The 19,527-nt window shown below is 35.6% G+C and overlaps 1 protein-coding gene and 1 pseudogene across 3 annotated transcripts in view; one reads left to right on the top strand and one right to left on the bottom strand.

The window, feature by feature from the left end:
* AGO3 (argonaute RISC catalytic component 3) overlaps positions 1-19,527 on the top strand; it is a 115,205-nt gene that overhangs the window by 14,676 nt on the left and 81,002 nt on the right. Inside the window, exons 1-2 of one of the 2 annotated variants that reach the window (XM_081226660.1) lie at positions 6,173-6,258; positions 18,141-18,205. In XM_081226660.1, the coding sequence (XP_081082786.1) occupies positions 18,159-18,205 (47 nt within the window). In that variant the 5' untranslated portion in view covers positions 6,173-6,258; positions 18,141-18,158. Of the gene's footprint in view, positions 1-6,086; positions 6,259-18,140; positions 18,206-19,527 lie in introns of those variants that run through there. The other variant, XM_081226659.1, reaches the window with a different exon arrangement.
* On the bottom strand, positions 8,367-9,139 carry LOC308613338 (large ribosomal subunit protein eL21-like; annotated as a pseudogene). Its single transcript has one exon. The product of its transcript is annotated as a large ribosomal subunit protein eL21-like (transcript).

Raw genomic sequence — 19,527 nt, 5'->3', positions numbered from 1 at the left:
TAAATATCATTTTAAAAAATACACTACCAAATGTAAAATAGATAGCTAGTGGGAAGCAGCCACATAGCACAGGGAGATCAGCTTGGTGCTTTGTGACCACGTAGCGGGGTGGGATAGGGAGGGTGGGAGGGAGACACAAGAGGGAGGAGATATGGGGATATATGTGTACGTATAGCTGATTCACTTTGTTATAAAGCAGAAACTAACACACCACTGTAAAGCAGTTATACTCCAATAAAGATGTTAAGAAAAAAAAAGATCCCACATATAAGTGAAAATAATAATAATAGACAACTGAGTCTTAGAGGCTGTGACTTTCCCCTGGTCATTAGATCTGGAACTTGAACTCAGGTTTGAGACCATACTTCAGTTGAAGTAATTAATATAATTACTCTTTTTATCAGTTAAGAGTTTTAGTTGCAAATAACAGAAATCCAACTGAAACTAATTTGAGCAAAAGGGGTTTATTGGCTCATGGAATCCAAGGCAGGTTGAATAGCAAGCAGTAGGAAGAACAGGTTTGCAGCTGAGCTTGCATCTGGAGCAGGTGGAACTAGTAACTCATGGTATCAGACTACTCCATCTCTTATTTTGATTTCTCTCTATTTGTAGCTCTCTACATGTAGGCTTCCATTTTCTCTCACTGTTGATTGGCTTTTTCTACACATCAGAACACCTGATCTCCAACAGCTATTATATCTCACAGCTTTAGTCCCTGAAGAGGAAATGCCTGATTGTTGTTTAGGTCCCAAGTTAAAACAAAAAAAAAGTCCCAGGGAAAAGGCTTATTACTTTCTCTTGGTTCTGGTGTCCATCTCTAGACGAGTCAGTTGTGGTGTCAAATTCACGTAAGAACATATCAATTGCTGGTATTCAGTATAGTGCTTGAGAGAATGTGTAGTTTTCAAGATAATAGCCAGTAGGTGGAGGAAAAGGGTGGGGTTGTGTTTAGCATACAATCCTGTGAATATCCACTACAACTGCTTATATTTCACTCTTTATAATAGTGAAACATTTGGAAGCAAGCTAAATATTCTTGAGTGGAACCTGGTCAGTTTTACTTCATCAACTTAATGTATTATTACATAACCATTAAAATTATGATTATGAAGACCTTCGTAATACAGATATGCTTATGATGCTATGTTAAGTGGGAACAGAATATAACATTTTATATACAGTGTATTTGCTACCGTGAAACTTGAAAATGTAATGGAAGGGATGCAGATTACTCAAACAAATTTATGAAGTAGTATGACAGAGGGTCACTGTGCTCCACAGTCTGGTCCCTAGCTTTGCAGATCCTGATTCTTGGTTTTCAGGCATCCAGAGCTGATCATCACCTTGAGGGACCGATTGATGCTAGCCAAGTTCACAAGAAACTAATATATAAATCATAATGCCAATTTAATCATTTACAAAGAAAAATACTATTTCCAGAGCGTTAAGAAGATTCATGTTGACTAGTCAGCGACTTATCTCCCTCCGGCCGTCTATATGGGTATACAGACAGTAAACAGAAGGTTGCTCTGTAATCGTGGAATCAGAGCAAGGGACTTAATATGATGTGCTCTTTAGTATTAGGGATAGAAATATGAGTCACTCAAAAACTCTGTCCTCAGATCACTCAATTTGTAAGAAAATGCAGGTAGTTAAATAGCTATAGAATTTTCTCCGTGTGGAGTAGACAGATTATTTTATTAGGCTCAGAACTTCCACTAAAGAAAACTAAAAAATCTGGATAAGATGGAACAAAATGCCTTCTTAAGAGCATGGAATAATTAAGAATAGGTTACTAAAAATCAGACATTCTGTATCACAACCACTAGTTGGGAAACTATTTCCCTTTATTTTTATAAACTTATTTTATTTATTTATTTTTGGGCTGCGTTGGGTCTTCTTTGCTGCGCACGGGCTTTCTCTAGTTGCGGCGAGCAGGGGCTACTCTGCGCGGGCTTCTCGTTGTGGTGGCTTCCATTGTTGAGGAGCACGGGCTTTAGGCACGCGGGCTTCAGTAGTTGTGACACGCGGGCTCAGTAGTTGTGGCACATGGGCTTAGTTGCTCCGAGGCATGTTGGATCTTCCCAGACCAGGGATCAAACCCGTGTCCCCTGCATTGGCAGGCAGATCCTTAACCACTGCACCACCAGGGAAGTCCCCCCTGAGTTAATTTTTGAAAAAAGTTTTAGGTCTGTGTCCAGATTCTTTTTTTTTTTCCCCCTTTAGCATGAGGATATCCATCCACTTGTTTATCAGCACCGTTGCTTGAAAAGACTGTCCTTTTTCCGTTGAATTGCCTTTGCTCCTTTGTCAAAGATCAGTTGACTGTGTGGTTCAATTTTGGGGCTGTGTATTCCTCTGATGTATTTTTCTATTCTTTGACGAAAACCCACACTGTCGCGATTATTGTAGCCTTATACATTAGCACCAAAAAAAGAAAAGAAAGAAATACTTAGGTATGAATCTAACAAAATATGTACGAGATCTATGTGAGGAAAACTACAAAACTCTGATTTAAAAAAATCAAAGAAATCAAAGAAAATCTAAATAAATAGAGATATTTTATTATACATGGATAGGAAGACTCAGTATAAAGATGTCAGCTCTTCTCAACTTGATTTATATACTTAGTACAATTCCAAGCAAAATCCCAGCAAGTTATTTTGTGCATATTGACAAACTGATTGTAAAGTTTATACGGAAAGGCAAAATACCCAGAACAGCGACATGATATTAAAGGAGATTAAAGTCAGAGAACTGATTGACAGTACCTCATTTCAAAACTTACTGTAAAATATCATAATCGAGACAGTGTATTATTGACAAAAGGGTAAACAAATATATCAATGGAACAAAATAGAGAGCACAGCAGAATGGGTTCCAATCCCAGTTCTGCTACTTACTAGGTATGAAATTTTAGGCAAATCATTTCAGTTTTCCTCATCTATAAAATCATTATGAAGTTTGGGGTTCCATTTGTTTATTTTTGCTTTTATTTCTATTGCCTTGGGAGACTGACCTAAGAAACCATTGGTATGATTTATAATCAAACTTATAAGGTTTTGCGCAGCAAAGGAAACCATAAACAAAATGAAAAGGCATCCTATGGACTGGGAGAAAAATATTTACAAGTGATGCGACTGACAAGGGCTTAATTTCCAAAATATACAAAGAGCTCCTACAATTCAATGACAAAAAAACCCACTCAAAAAAGTGGGCAGAAGACCTAAATAGACATTTCTACAAAGAAGACATAAAGATGGCCAACAGGAACATGAAAAAATGTTCCACATCGCTAATTATTAGAAAAATGAAAATCAAAACTACAGTGAGAAAAAAAAAAAGCTACAGTGAGGTATCACCTCACACCAGTCAGAATGACCATCATCAAATCTACAAATAATAAATGCTGGAGAGTGTGTGCAGAAAAAGGAACCCTCCTACACTGTTGGTGGGAATGTAAATTGGTGCAGCTACTATGGAAAACAGTATGGAGGTTCCTCAAAAAACTAAAAATAGAGTTGCCATATGATCCAGCAATACCACTCCTGGGCATATACCCAGACAAAACTGTAATTCGAAAAGATACATGCACCCCAGTGTTCATAGCAGCACTATTTACAATAGCCAAGACATGGAAACAGCCTAAATGTCCATCAACAGATGAATGGATAAAGAAGATGTGGTATATGTACACAATGGAATATTACTCAGCCATTAAAAAGAATGAAATAATGCCATTTGCAGCAACATGGATGGACCTAGAGATGATCATACTAAGCGAAGTAAGTCAGAAAGAGAAAGACATACCATATGATATCACTTATATGTGGAATCTAAAATATGACACAAATGAACATATCTATGAAACAGAAACAGACTACAGACAGAGAGAACAGATTTGTGGTTGCCAAGGGAGAGGCTGGGTTGGGGAAGGAAGGACTGGGAGTTTGGGGTTAGCAGATGTAAATTATTATATATTGGATGGATAAACAACAAGGTCCTACTGTATAGCACAGAGAACTATATTCAATATCCTGTGATAAACCACATTGGAAAAGAATATGAAAAAGAATATATATGTATAACTGAGTCACTTTGCTGTACAGCAGAAATTAAACACAACAATGTAAATCAACTGTACTTCAATAGTAAAAAAAAAAAAATTATTACAAGGTTTGGTAAGAGCTTGATAAATTTTATCTGTTGTTCATGTTCTGATTTTATCCTGACAGGATTCATAAGAAAGAGGCAAATTAGGTATTATTTCCATTTTATAGATCAGGAAATAGAATTTCAGGGCTATTAATATTTAACAAAGGTCAAGTGGTTAGGTAAATGGCAGAGCCAGAACTATGACCTAGTCTAGAATTACTCATTATTACCTATCTCAGTTTAGGATAGCAGGAAAGATTATGCCCTCAGAAAAGATCTTACAAATATATGAAAACAAAATTTAAAAATAGGTGATGCAGGTAGCACTTTAATGTACTTTCATCCACAGTGAAGAAAAGTTGTTAATTATCTTTTTTCCTATTCTCTGGAAGAATTTGTTTAAGATTAGTATTATTTCTTTCCTTAAATGTTTGGTATAATTCTCTAGTGAAGCCATCTGGATCTGGAATTTTTTAGTGTGTGCATGTGTGTGAATATTTTTAATTGTGGATTTAATTTTTTCAAAAAGTTACAGGGCTTTACAGATATTTTAAATGTAAATTCATTTAGATAATAGTTACTAATTTACTAACTGAATTTATTGTTTGAATTTTGTTTAACAAAGCTACAACATTTTGAGCTTCAAAAACTTAATGCTAGATATCACCTAGGGTTTGTTTTTTTCTTCACTATGATAAAATATATATAACATTAAATTTGCTATCTTAGCAATTTTTAAGTGTACAATTTAGTAGTATTTAAGTACATTCATATTGTTGTGCAATCAATCGCCAGAAATCTTTTCATTTTGCAAAACTGAAACTATACTCATTAAGCAACAATTCCTTTTTCTACCTTTTCCCCCAGCCCCTGGCAACCGCCCTTCTACTTTGTCTCTATGAATATGACTACTCTAGGTATTAATAAGTGGAATCATACGGTGTCTTTTTGTGACTGGCTTATTTCACTTAGCATGACCTCTACAAGGTTCATCTATGTTGTAGCATGTGTCAGAATTTCCTTCCTTTTTAAGGCTGATTGATGTCCCATTATAGGTATATACCAGATTTTCTTTTTCCATTCATGCATCAGTGGACACTTAGGTTGCTTCCACCTTTCATCTGTTGTGAATAGTACTGCTATGAGCATAGGTGTATAATTATTTTTTCAATACCCTGCTTTCAATTCTTTTGGGTTTATACCCAGAAGTAGATCATGGATCTACTAGATCGTATGGTAATTCTATTTTTAATGTTTTGAGGAACCACTGTACTGTTTTCCAAAACAACTGCACCATTTTACATTTTATTTTATTTGAAAAGAGAACTTTTCAAATTTTATATGCTTTTGTGTACCAGTAAGCTGTATCTTTCTAGGACTTAGTCTATTTCATCAAACTTTCAAATTTATTAACAATATTTGTAATGTCTTCTGTATCTGTAGTGATACTGATACTTTTTTTTCCATTTATATTGGTTACTTAAGCCTTTTTTTCTTGTTATAAAAATCACTGGAATTTATCAATTTTAGTTATCTTTTCAAATAATTGATTTTGTTGATCCTTTTTATTGTATATTGTTTTTATTTTGTTCATCTGCTCTTACCCTTCTTTAAGTTTACTTTGCTATTGGTCGCATACTTTTTGGATACGATTTGTGCTTTGTTTATGCTCACCTGGGTTTGTATGCTCCTTTCTACCCCTTCCAAAACAATTTTCCAGAGGTACCCAGCTTTTGTTTCTTTGTATGTTTGTTTTAATGAGGAAAGTAAAGTGGGGTGAAAGAAATTGGTGTTAGAAACGATGTCATCTTTCAGTACTAGGCTTCAAGCATTATCAGCTGTACTTAAAATTCTAACTTACTCTGGTTGACAAGATTATTAAATGCAGCTTGTAAGAGTGTTTCTCTCTTTTTTTTCCCCTTCCCTGGCAGGACCCGTTGGGGCCCAGCCCCTACTCATGGTGCCCAGAAGACCTGGCTATGGCACCATGGGCAAACCCATTAAATTGCTGGCTAACTGTTTTCAAGTTGAAATTCCAAAGATTGATGTCTACCTCTATGAGGTAGATATTAAACCAGACAAGTGTCCTAGGAGAGTGAACAGGTAAGAATTCAGAGATCTTTTGCTTTTGGTATTTGTCTTTGCTTTAGAAATTATGTTTATCTTGTATATCTAAATAGCAATGATAATGTCTAACAGTTTGACCAAGAACAGATGGTAATTTGCTTTGAAATTGACTATACTTCAGAGGTGTGATGATGGGAAAAATCTACAATCAGCCTTGAAATTTTTCCATTATAACATAAATTCATGTTTTCTCTATGATAATAGAAAAGGTGCAAGTCATTTTTATGTGCTCTTGAAATCAGAGTGAGCATTTTTTCCTTTGCTATTAGGTAATATTTATTGGTGCTTCCTTTTTCTCCCCACCCCACCTCGACCTTATTTACCCCTTTCGTGATGTTCCCTTTAAGATGATGGTGGTTGTCATGGTTTCATGCCTTCTGTTCTCCTGATCCTCAACTCCTAACTGTTCCCTACTCTTTTATAGGAACAAGTGTGTATGGTATATAAAGATTTATCAATCTGCTTTCAATAAGCTTCTTTCACTTCCCCAAATACTATGGATATGGATGTGGTTTAGATAATACAGGAACAGAAAAGGAATTTATGACGTGGTGTACACCACAAAGGAGGGTTTAAAAAAAAAAAAAGACTTACGGACAAAATATTTAGAAAACAATGATGTTTAACTTAGCCTTTTAGTTTGTACTATCAAATACCCCAGCCTTTTCTTACTCAGTAAGTATTATTATTAAGAACCTTCATTTAAAATGTAGATTTATTGCTGTCAAGAAATTTGTAATTTAGTAGAAGAAGAGATAAGACACATAAGAAATATGAAGTGAATGAGCACTAAGAGACTTTTTAATAACATATAAAAGAAAACCATCATATGAGTGTTATAATTAACATGTAATAAAGAGTTCTTTCTGAGGTCAGGAAGCAAGTTGTGGAGTATTACAAGTGGAGGAATCTTAAAATATCAACTAGTCTGATGCCTTTTTTTTTTTTCCTGATACCTTTTTTGTAGCTGAAATCCAGAAAGGTTGAGAGGCTTACTCAACATTTCTAATAGCAAAGGTGAGACCAGCACTCCAGAATCCTGACTTAATAGTCATTAAGAAATATTTGTATAGCAAGAAGGAAAGGAAATGGGCTAATCTAAACAGTTGGTAGAATTGCAGATCGTGTAGTAAAGAGAATACTTTTTTTTTTTTTTTTTTTTTTAAAGATAAGGCAGCAGTAACAAAGGTACAACAATTGAGAAGAACCAGGTTTAGTGAGCCTAAGCCAGGCTTAAGGGGGAGGTTCTGGTCAGGTACGACAATAAGCTACCATCTATGAGTACATGACTTCTTAATCTTGCTGTAGCCTCCACCTCTTTCCTGAGCTTCAGACTTGACACCTGAATATCTATAAAGTGCTTCAAACACAGGTCAAAACAACTGATTCTCTCAATCCCAATCCCCACACTCCGCTCATACTACTATATTCTTTTCCTCTACCTAAATTCCCAAACTAGACCTTCCTTTTCCTCCTGTTGGTTATCAAGTCCTATTGCTTCTGTTTCAGAAATTATTCCCTAATTTGGCCCCTCTCCATCCATACTGCTACCACCTTGGTTTCAGACCCTTATTTGTTATCTAGACTATTGTAATGATCTTCAAATTGGTCTCCCCTAACATTTCCTTCTCTCCCCATTCTCGTTAAGTATCCATACTTCTGGCGTAGTTATTCTTTTAAATAAGAAATCTGATTATATCACTCCCCTACTTTAAAATATATTCAGCTCCCTATTGCCTACAGAATAATATCCCAAATTTAGTATAGCATACCTTTCTTAGTTTGGCTCTAACCTTTATCTTTTTTCATATTCTGCAACTCCTACCTGGAATGCCCTCTCTGCCCTTACCTATCTGGCAAACTTCTATTATTTTTCAAGACAAACCTTTTGAACTCCATAGTCAGATGGTAGTTCATTCTTTTTTTCTTTTTCTTTTTTACAAATAATATTTGGCAGTTTATTAACCAGTGGAGCATATTGCACAACAAATTACCTCACATCTTTCAGGAAGAAAAACAACTAAATTTGAAAAGTAAAGACGTCACCCACTGAATTCAGACACAGTTAAAATGTGCTTCAAATATTTCTTTGGGAGAAGGGACACAACACTTCTACTCAGTTAAGAGAAACATATGTACAGTCCAGGTCTTTTATTTTCTTTACATCCATCATGCCATGAATTCATAGGTAATGGGCTCCAACAGTTCAGGCTCCTTTCCACTGGTTCTCATGAAGTGTGCTTCTCTGGGTGGAGCAGGCTGGTGCTTCAGCTGAACCCAAGTACCTTTCTCTTTGGCTTCCTTCTTTTTCTGATCGTTTTCCTTCACACATTTCAGGAAGCTGTCTTAGCTCTTAGAGTGCTTAATGTGCTTGATAGGCACCTTAATTCTCTAGGCAAGAATCTTGCCCTTAACTTGTTTGTTTACAACGATGCCAACATTGTGCAAGGTAACACTGTAGACTCTTCCAGTTTTGCCATGGTAACATTTGTGGGGCATTCCTTATGGAACAGTGCCCATTTGCTTGATATCTACAGTATCACTTTCTTCTTGATTCGCATGTATGTGGCCAAAGGAACAACTCCATGTTTTCTAAAAGGCCTAGAGAACATATAGCAAGTACCCCTCCTCCTTCCCTTTGTGTTGGTCATTTTGGTGAATTATTGGAAGATGGTGGTTCCAGCCGAAAGGCCAGATGGTAGTTCATTCTACTATGACCTTGTAGTACTTGGTTGGTGTACACTTTCGTTACAGTATTTTTAGTGCGTTATTTGTTACCCTCTTCTCTCAGTATAACCTCTTCATGAAAAGTAATATTCTTTATCATCATCTTTGTAGCCCTGATCTTAGCTCAATGATTGGCACATAATAAATACTCAGTAAAATGAATGAAATGGTTATAAAAGTAAAATGGGATGAGCGTGTTGGTGGGAGACAGGAAAGAGGACTGGACATTATAGAGGGCTTTGTATGCCTAGATATGGATTTTCAGTTCCCTACCCATCTCTCCTAGGATATATAGGTTAGTCTTTATGTTAGTGTCCTTCTCTTTTGTCTGTCTTTGGGCTTATAGGGACCAACTGTCTCATGCTGCACTCTCAAATTCCTTTTTCTTGTTTCTCAAAATGGGGGTGTTAATGTGTAAATTTGAATGAAGGATAATTCTGACCTTTCTGGTAGATGTTTACATTTTTAAAAGGCATTTATTAATCTAAGGAAGTCTCTTAACTGATAGAATGTCTAAGACAGATATTTCTTAGCTGAATTCCTTATTATTGCCTCTCCACCTTGCCCTGCCTGAAAAAATTGCCCCTAACTTTAGCAGTATATAGAGAAGAATTCTTATATGTTATTTATTGAATAAGAAAATTATATGATGAAAATGTTAGAAAAACAAAAATCACTTGAAGGCAAAATGGGATGGAATTGAGGAAGTGGTAGGAGTTGGAGGCTTGGGACTTAGAGGGATGTCAGTTGAAGTTTTTTTTAGTATTTCAGATGAGTTATGAGGGACTAGGGCATTGGCAATAACGTTGGGTAAAAAAGAACAAAATTGTTTATCAGATTTGTTCTTTTTCCTACCTTTATTTTGGTAGAGGAATAATCACACGTTATATGTGTGTATATGAAGTTGCGTACCATAGAGTTTCACATGTAGATGCTCAACATGTTGGTTAAGTTTGGGAGGAAAATGTATATAATAAATTAGTGTGGTACATTCTGGTTTTAACCTACAGTCCTTTTGGCGTCCCTAGTTGTATTTCATCTTTATGTTGCTTTGTCTTCTTACCTTATTTGTCAGTAGGAGTAAAGGATCTGTAATTTAGATGTTCCCAAATGGAAATTTTTTTTATCGTGTACCTTTTATTTGAGTTTTGTTAGGAGCTATAGGACTTCCTTGGGACTCTAAAATTGGCGTTAACCAACTTTGTACTTTGTTAATAATATTGATTTAATTTTATGTCAACATCCATAAAACTTATTCCCTTTATTTTCTTCAAAAGCCTAGCTTTTGTCTTCACTTTTTGCAATATCATGTAATTAGTCAATTAAAATTGTTGGTGGGCTTCCTAAATTGGTTCAGTTCTTACACTTCAACAACTAGAATTCTGGAAGTTAGAAGAAACTAAATAGAACTTTACAATTCCTTTTCAGTATGAACTAAACAGTTATGGGCCAAAATGCAGCAGTATTTAAATCAACACATATGAGGTTTCTCTTGTCCATATGCCACATGCTCAAATATTTGGCACTGTGGCATTAATCATAATAGTAGAATGATGTATTGCAGCCAAACAAGTTTCCACTTTAGTCAGAAGAGTTTTCTTGGACAAAATATCCAGGAAATGCTTGTGAATCATCTTGTGAGTCAATTTTTCTACTTTAGACTTTCTGTCTGTTGCTTTTTTTATCCTTTCCTCACTTCTTTGGGGAGTGTGTGTCTATGTGTTTCTTTTTTTCCCTATTTAATTATTTGATTATAAAATCATCATTAGTTAAAAGAGCATGTAAAGCAGATTTCAGATGTTTCTAGTTTTTTTTTAACAAGTGAATGGTCTTAATAACTAAAAATTAATTTCTAGAAATATTTTGACCTGAAGTATAAAATCTGTAACTTGAGATTTTTATGCTAGTTTGTCCAGCTACTAAATATATATGAGGATAAACCGTGAATAGACTGTTCCATATTTATTCAAAATTGTTAAATAGTGAAATAGATGGGGAAAGTTGTGTATGCAGCATGATTATAAATGCAAGATCTCCTTGCATAAAGATTTGAAGGAATGTTGAAATAGTTGGTAATAGATTGTGATCGAAGTTTTTGGTTTAATTTTCTTTTACAAATTAAACATTATCTTATAGTCATTGTACTAGTATGATTGCTGTTACTGTTCTATTATGATTAATGACATAGTGCTGAATGTTTGTGCATAGTGCATATGGATGTAATGTAATTCTAATGATTGAATCTTAGAAGGAAAAAATCTATATTGATATGATTTTGGCTTTTAAATAGAAATAGCAAGTCAGAGTGTTTGAAGAAACTCTCTTCTACTGTTATTAGGAATATTATTGGCATAGTGTAATAAGGGTAGTGTGCCAAGAGAGGGATATTCTTTTTTTCTTTTTTTTTTTTTTAACACATTGGGTTTTGTTTGTTTTCTTTTCTTTTCTTTGGCTGCTTTGAGTCTTCGTTGCGATGCGTGGGCTTCTCATTGCGGTGGCTTCTCTTGTTGCGGAGCACGGCCTCTAGGCGCGTGGGCTCAGTAGTTGTGGCTCGCGGGCTTAGTTGCTCCCCAGCATGTGGGATCTTCCCGGACTAGGGATTGAACCCGTGTGCCCTGCATTGGCAGGCGGACTCTCAACCACTGCGTCACCAGGGAAATACAGGACATTCTTTTTTTAAAATAACATCCTTATTGATATAAAATTCACATACTTCACGATTCACTCATTTAAAGTGTGCAATTCAGTGGCATTTAGTATGTTCACAGTGATAATGTACAACTGTCACTGCAGTCATACTTCAGAACATTTTGTCCTCCCCCAAAGAAATCCCATACTCACTAGCAGTCACTCCCCATTGCCTCCCTCCCTGCAGTCCCTGCCCAACACTAATGTACTCTCTGTCTCTGTAGATTTGCCTTTTCTGGACATTTAAATATAAATAGAATCATACAATATGTGGCCTTGTGTGACTGACCTCTTTCATTTCACGTTTTTTTTTTTTTGTGGTACGCGGGCCTCTCACTGTTGTGGCCTCTCCCGTTGCGGAGCACAGGCTCCGGACACGCAGGCTCGGCGGCCATGGCTCACGGGCCCAGCCGCTCTGCGGCATGTGGGATCTTCCCGGACCGGGGCATGAACCCGTGTCCCCTGCATCGGCAGGCGGACTCTCAACCACTGCGCCACCAGGGAAGCCCCATTTCACGTTTTCACATAATGTTGTAACATGTATTAGTACTTCATTCTTTTTTATTGCTTAATGATATTCCATTGTATGGATATTTTGTGTATCAGTTCATCAGTTGATGGACATGTGAGTTGTTTGCACATTTTGGCTCTTAAGAATTATGCTGCTATGCACATGCATGTACAGAATTTTGTGTGGGACGTGTTTTCATTTCTCTTGAGTGTATTCCCAAGAGGGGAATCATATGGTAACTCTGTGTTTAACCTTTTGAGGGACTAACTGCCAGACTCTTTTCTAAAGTGGCTGCACCATTTTACATTTCCATTAGCAGTGTGTGGTGATTCCAGTTTCTCTACATCCTCATTAACATTTGTTATCTGTCTTTTTGATTATAGCCATCATAGCGAGTGTTACATAATATCTCATTGTTACTTTGAGTTGCATTTCCCTGATGGCTAGTGATATTGACCATATTTTCATGCACTTATTGGCTATTTGTATATTTTCAGAGAAATGTCTATTCAGGTCTTTTGCCCATTTTTAAATTGGATCATTTGCCTTTTCGTTACTGAGTTGTAGGAGTTCTTTATACCTTATCAGATAAGATGATTTGCAAAAATTTTCTCCCTTTCTGCACCTTGCCTTTTTACTTCCTTTTAAACATCTTTTTCTTTTTTCTTTTAATTGAAATATAGTTTATTTACAATATTATTATATTAGTTTCAGGTATACAAAATAGTGATTTGATATTTAATAGATTATATTCCATACAAAGTTATTATAAAATATTGGCTATATTCCTTGTGCTGCCTTTTCAGTTTCTTGATGGTATCCTCTGAAACACAAACATTTTTCATTTTGATGAAGTCCAATTATTTTTTTCTTTTGCCAGCTGTTCTTTTGGTGTCTTATCTGTAGAGGGGTATAATTCTGATTAAAATGATTTAGAAGACATACACCAGAAAACACTGCTGGTGAAAATCAAATGGTATAGTTTTGAATGTTTAGCTATCTTGGGGAAACTATATCATGCAAAATATGTCAGTTAAAAAAAAAAAAAGCAAGTTTTATTTTCCTTGTTAGTTGTTAGTCACTTGGAAGATAGGAAAGCTAATAGATGGTGATTATTTCAAATCTCAAAATTATTTTAAAGTAGCATTTAAATAAATTACTCAGTAGAAATTAACCTTTTGGCTAATATTCCTACAATATATTTGAAATTCAAAGATACTCTTATAAATAAATATATGTCTAAACATCAGGAACTAGTAGGTAGGGTTTATTCCTAATATCTATTTGTGTAGATTTAAATTACAATAACATCTGTATAGTATTCCATTGTAGGATGTGCCTTGACTTGTTTACTTCTAGTATGCTCCATTTTTTTTCTTAGGCTGAGTTAAATTAATTTAAAGCAGTTATCTGAATGTAGCATATTATTGTACCAAAGCAGAATGCTATTAGTACTAGATTTCAGGATATATGGATCTTGACTAGAACTATAATTCTAAAGGCTGCAGTAACTTTTAAAAAGATCATTTTTAAAAACTTCCCTATGTTTTCATTAACTGTTTAACTTATTGTGCCCCTGTTTATGTCAGGCACTGTACTAAGTTCTGGAGATAACAAGATAAATAAGACATGATTCCTGCCAAGGATTATATAGTCCGTATAGAGTGACAAGTTCTGTGAGATGTGCAGTATGTGCTGTAATAAAAGAGTAATGATTCCTGCTTTTGGTTAGCGAGGAAGATAGGGTACATGACATTGTTACCTGAGCTGAATAGTTACCCAGTGGACTAGGGGAAAGAATAATCCATAGAGAGAGAGCATGAGCAAAGGTATGACACGTTTATGTAACAGAAATAGGCCAGTATAAATAGAGTAGCTAGAGTCTGAAAAAGTTGGCCAGCAAGTAGGTTATAAAGGATCTTAAATCCATGCTAAGGCTTGTGAATTCAGAAAGAGTAGAGAGCCACTGGAGGCTTTTGAGCAAATGAGGAACAACTATATTTAAAAGCATTTCTTTCTTTCTTTCTTTTCAGTGTTGTTTTTTTTTTAATTGAATTATAGTTGAGTTACAATGTTGTGTTAGTTTCTGGTGCTCAGCAAAGTGATTCAATTTTTTTTATGTGTGTGTGTGTGTGTGTGTGTGTGTGTATTCATTCTTTTTCACATTCTTTTCCATTATGGTTTATTACAGAGTACTGAATATAGTTCCCTGTGCTATACAGTAGGACTTTGTTGTTTATCTATTCTGTATATAATAGTTTGCGTCTGCTAGTCCCGAACTCCAGTCCAACCCTCCCCTCCGCCCTCCCCCTTGGCAACCACAAGTCTGTTCTCTGTGTCTGTGAGTCTGTTTCTGTTTCGTGGATAAGTTCATATGTGTCTTTTTTTTTTTCTTTTTTCTTTTTGCCGTACCACGCAGCTTGTGGGATCTTAGTTCCCCGACCAGGGATTGAACCCAGGCCCTCAGCAGTGAAAGCTCAGAGTCCTAACCACTGGACTGCCAGGGAATTCCCATATGTGTCATATTTTAGATTCCATGTATAAGTGATATCATATGGTATTTGTCTTTCTCTTTCTGACTTACTTCGCTTAGTATGATAATATCTAGGTCCATCCATGTAGCTGCAAATGGCATTATTTCATTCTTTTTAATGGCTTAGTAATATTCCATTGTATATATACCACATCTTCTTTATCCATTCATCTGTCGATGGACATTTAGGTTGTATCCATGTCTTGGCTATTGTAAATAGTGCTGCTGTGAACATAAGGGTGCATGTATCTGTTCGAATTATAGTTTTGTCTGGGTATATGCCCAGGAGTGGGATTGCCGGATCATATGGCAACTCTGTTTTTAGATTTTTGAGGAACCTCTATGCTATTCTCCATAGTGACTGCACCAATATACATTCCCACTAACAGTGTAGGAGGGTTCTATAAAAGCATTTCTAGGGAATTCCCTGGCGATCCAATGGTTAGGACTACATACTTTCACTGCCAAGGGCATAGGTTCAATCCCTGGTCAGGGAACTAAGATCCTGCAAGTGGCATGATGCAGCCAAAAAAGAAAGAAGCATTTCTAATGGCAGTGGGGAGAATGAATTAGAGAAGAGAAAGACCAGAGTCATGGAGAACATTTGCAAGGCGATTGCAGTAGTCTTCAAACTTTTGATCATGCATCCCTATTAGTTAAAACATATTTACCCATGCATTCAACAATAAATAAATAAATACATACATACATACATACACACACACACACTTAAAAAATTTTAATTTATGGACATGTACTACTATTCTAACATTGCATAACTATAGAAAAATTAAAGGTGGGAAACAATATTTTGAAATAAACTATTTAAGAATAGATTTAGTAATTTGACGTGTTCTGATTACTGTACCAAAACCTGATAGAATATGTGCCATACACTTGAACGGAAATAAGTTACAACATGCTGAAAATGAATGAATGAGTGGGAGTTCCACTGTTAACTCTTACGTTGCAGAACTCCCATTATTCTCTTTGGATTCCTTGTGTACCTACATATGTTACACCTGATCGTCTGATGTGGACTAAATGAGGATACCAGTGTCAATCCCTATTCATGAATTTTAGTCCATCTCAATTTGTAATTGTTAGATGAAAATTAAATATAAATACTTCTAACCATTTTTTCTCATACTCCAGCATAGCCGCTAGCACTTCTAATACTATTTTTTTAAATTAATTATTTATTGGCTGCGTTGGGTCTTAGTTCCAGCACACAGGATCTTTTGTTGCGGTACGTGGGCTTCTGTCTAGTTGTGACTCGTGGGCTCAGTTGCCCCACGGCATGTGGGATCTTAGTTCCCCAACCAGGGATTGAACCCGCATCCCCTGCATTGGAAGAGAGGTTCTTAACCACTGGACCACCAGGGAAGTCCCCTATTTTTTTTTAATTTGTAGTATAGTTGATTTACAATATTAGTTTCAGGTGTATAGCATAGTGATTCAGTATTTTTGCAGATTATACTTCATTATAAGTTATTACAAGATAATGGCTATAATTCCCTATGCTATGTAATATATCCTTGTTGCTTATCTATTTTATACACAGTAGTTTATTTCTGTTAATCCCATAGCCCTAATTTGTTCCTCCCCCCTCTTCACTCCCCTTTGGTAACTGAAGTTTTTTTTCTATAGCTGTGAGTCTGTTTCTATTTCGCATATACATTCATTTGTATTATTTTTAAGATTACACATATAAGTGATATCATACAGTATTTGTCTTTCTCTGTCTGACTTATTTCACTAAGTGTAATATTCTCTAGGTCCATTCATGTTGCTGCAAATGGCAGAATTTCATTCTTTTTAATGGCTGAGTAATATTCCATTCTGTGTGTGTGTGTGTGTGTGTGTGTACACACATACACCACATCTTTATCCATTCATCTGTTGATGGGCACTTGGGTTGATTCCATGTTTTGGCTATTGCAAATACTGCTGTTATGAATATCGTGGTGCTTGTATCTTTTCAAATTCGTGTTTGGTACCTACTTTTTTAGATTAGAGATAGTGTGTTCTAAGACTTAACTAATAGCACTGGCAGTGGCGGTGATATAAGAGGCTTAGATATAAGATTTAGAAGAAGAATGAATAATTTAGGTGTGTAGAGAAAGGGAAGAGATAAGAATGGCTTCATAGTTCCTTGCTTGTACAGTGTTGAAGGCTTTAACAGAAATACAGATGGTGAAAGGACCAAGTTTTTTATTTTCTCTTGACTATTTGGAGGTTGAATTGTGTAAGAAACATCAAATTGGATAAGTTCAATAGATTATTGGAAATAAGCGCCTAGAGCTCAGGAAATAAGTCAAGATTGAGATTTGAGATGTGTCAGCATATAGGTGATAGTTAGGGAGAGTGTGTGGCGTCAAGATAAGAAAACTGAGAATAGATCTCTGGGGATACTATTGTTTCAGGTTGCCAGTGAAGACACTTAGAGATTGCAAAGGTAGGAGAACCAGGACAAAGTAGAAGCTGTTTCAGAGAAAGTAAAGCACAGATCGTGATTTTCAAGGATTGATCACAGTGGCAAATGCTAAAAGAAGCGAGGAACATAGAGACTGAAAAGAGGCTATGTCTATTAAGTCAATGGTGGCCTGAGGGAGAAGTGTTCTAGAGGAGAATTGTTAGTGTAAGCCACATTGAGTTAAAAATCTATTGCTCAGTCTAAAGTAATCTATCAATTGTTTGTGAATACTAGAAATGGTTACTCGATTAACTAGTGTGGTTATATAAGATTATGAAAGAATTCACACCCATATGAGTTGGCAGTGAAGATAGTTTATGGTAAAATGCTCTGATGTACTTCAAATTTTAAAAGGTATTAAAAAGTTGATCTTTATCAAGTTATACTTTAGTATAACTCCTTTCTCCTCTACTCTGCATCTTTAAACTTTAACTTGATGCAAAGGTATGGCTACCTTCTCTGCTACTTAGTACAGAGTTATGAAGATAAATTAGAGGTTAGAAGGGTACTAAGAGAGGCTGTTAGCTGTTTTTGCTGTGTTTTATAAACCTCTGGGTGATTTTAGCGTCTTGTTATACCTTAACAATCTTCCTTTGTTCTGTCTGTATTATAGTGGCAGATTAATTTATTGTAGCTGGGAATACTAAACTAAGGTGAATAGTCACTTTTAGAGGAAAATACTATTTTATGTCTTCTAAAGACTAAAATAATATTTCCCATTCTACCTTTTGGGAGCAGAGAATTAAGAGGTACCTAAAAATGAGATGAAGATGGGTCTCTGTGAGTTTATAGTAACAATTAACAGGAAAATAATTTCCTCTCCTTTTTACGTTAAAGTTTCCCTCTCTTACCATTTTTTCTGCTGTATGAGTCAGGTGGTAAAGTGGAACTTACTGAAAACAATATTAAATTTTACTTTACAGTCTGTGCACCAGAGCATCATGGAGTCAAAAGACTTGGTACCAGAATATAGCAAGTGGTGGTTGAGGTAAGAGTGGGAAGGTAGGCTGTAGCCCTGTGTAAGACCTAATGTACTCAGGGAGGTTCCATTTTTGTAGTGATCGCCAGATATTCTTCAGGATTTTAAAATTCTGTCCTGAGGTTCTACAGAAATGCATCATATTATTCTCTGCAAGAATTCTTCCCTCTTCAGACTAAGGTTATTAGTAAAAGGAAGCCACTAAAGATTGGTTAGAAGTTCTTATACCCAGTTACTCAGATTTTCTTTCCCAATTTTCTTTCCTACATACTGCTTTAGAAGTTAAAATATTTTATGTATTTTGGTTATGGTGGCTTTACTTTTTATTGTAAGCTAAGAAGCTGGCTTAACAGTACACCCTTAAAATGTTATCCTGAAATTTCTACATTTGAACAAAAGATTCCTCCCCCCATTGTTCATTGTTATAATAAAAGACTAGTGCTCCACAAACTACAATGTAGGGGAAAATTCAATTCACAGTTTCTGTTAATTAGCAGAATTCATTGTTTGTATTATTTACTATATTTGATGCTACTGCATTGTAATGTGTATTTGTTGTTAGGAAGACTTCAGTACCTCAATATCATTCTTGAAGTACGATTTTGAGATAATTATGCTTGAATTTTTATATAAAAATAGTATGATACATATTTACCTTTTTCCCCCAAGGTACTTTCACTAATATCCCACATGGTCCCTATAACAGCCCTGAGACTATTATCTCATTTTTATTGATAAAGGAACTAAATTCAGGGAGGCCAAGTAAATTTCCCAACAATTTAGTGGCAGAGTGAGACTGAAAACTCATGTCTACTTATTTTTCCCCCAAGGTACTTTCACTAATATCCCACATGGTCCCTATAACAGCCCTGAGACTATTATCTCATTTTTATTGATAAAGGAACTAAGTTCAGGGAGGCCAAGTAAATTTCCCAACAATTTAGTGGCAGAGTGAGACTAAAAACTCATGTCTACTTATTTTTTCTCCAGTACATATGTTACCACATATTTTAAAGGTTCCTCAAGTTGGCCATTTCTCAATTCAAACTTTCTTCATAATACAGTGAGTACCTTTGCTGCTACAGCTGACTAGATGACTAGATAAATTACTGTTTTAGAGAGTTTTTCCTCTAGTTTCACATGCCTACCTGATGAATATTCTAATAAACTACGCTTTGCTACAGTATCATTTGAGATAAAAAATGACAAGTTGCAGTTCCTGCATTTGTCATTTTGTTAACTTGCATAATAAAGTTCCATTAAAAGTCTAAATATATCATTTAATTATATCATATTAGTAAGAGGTTAAAGTTAAAATTGCCCAATGTACA

This window comes from Mesoplodon bidens (assembly GCF_964165515.1).
Source record: "Mesoplodon bidens genome assembly, chromosome: 2".
Classification (NCBI taxonomy): Eukaryota; Metazoa; Chordata; class Mammalia; order Artiodactyla; family Ziphiidae; genus Mesoplodon; species Mesoplodon bidens.
This window is presented reverse-complemented; position numbering and strand designations above follow the sequence as displayed.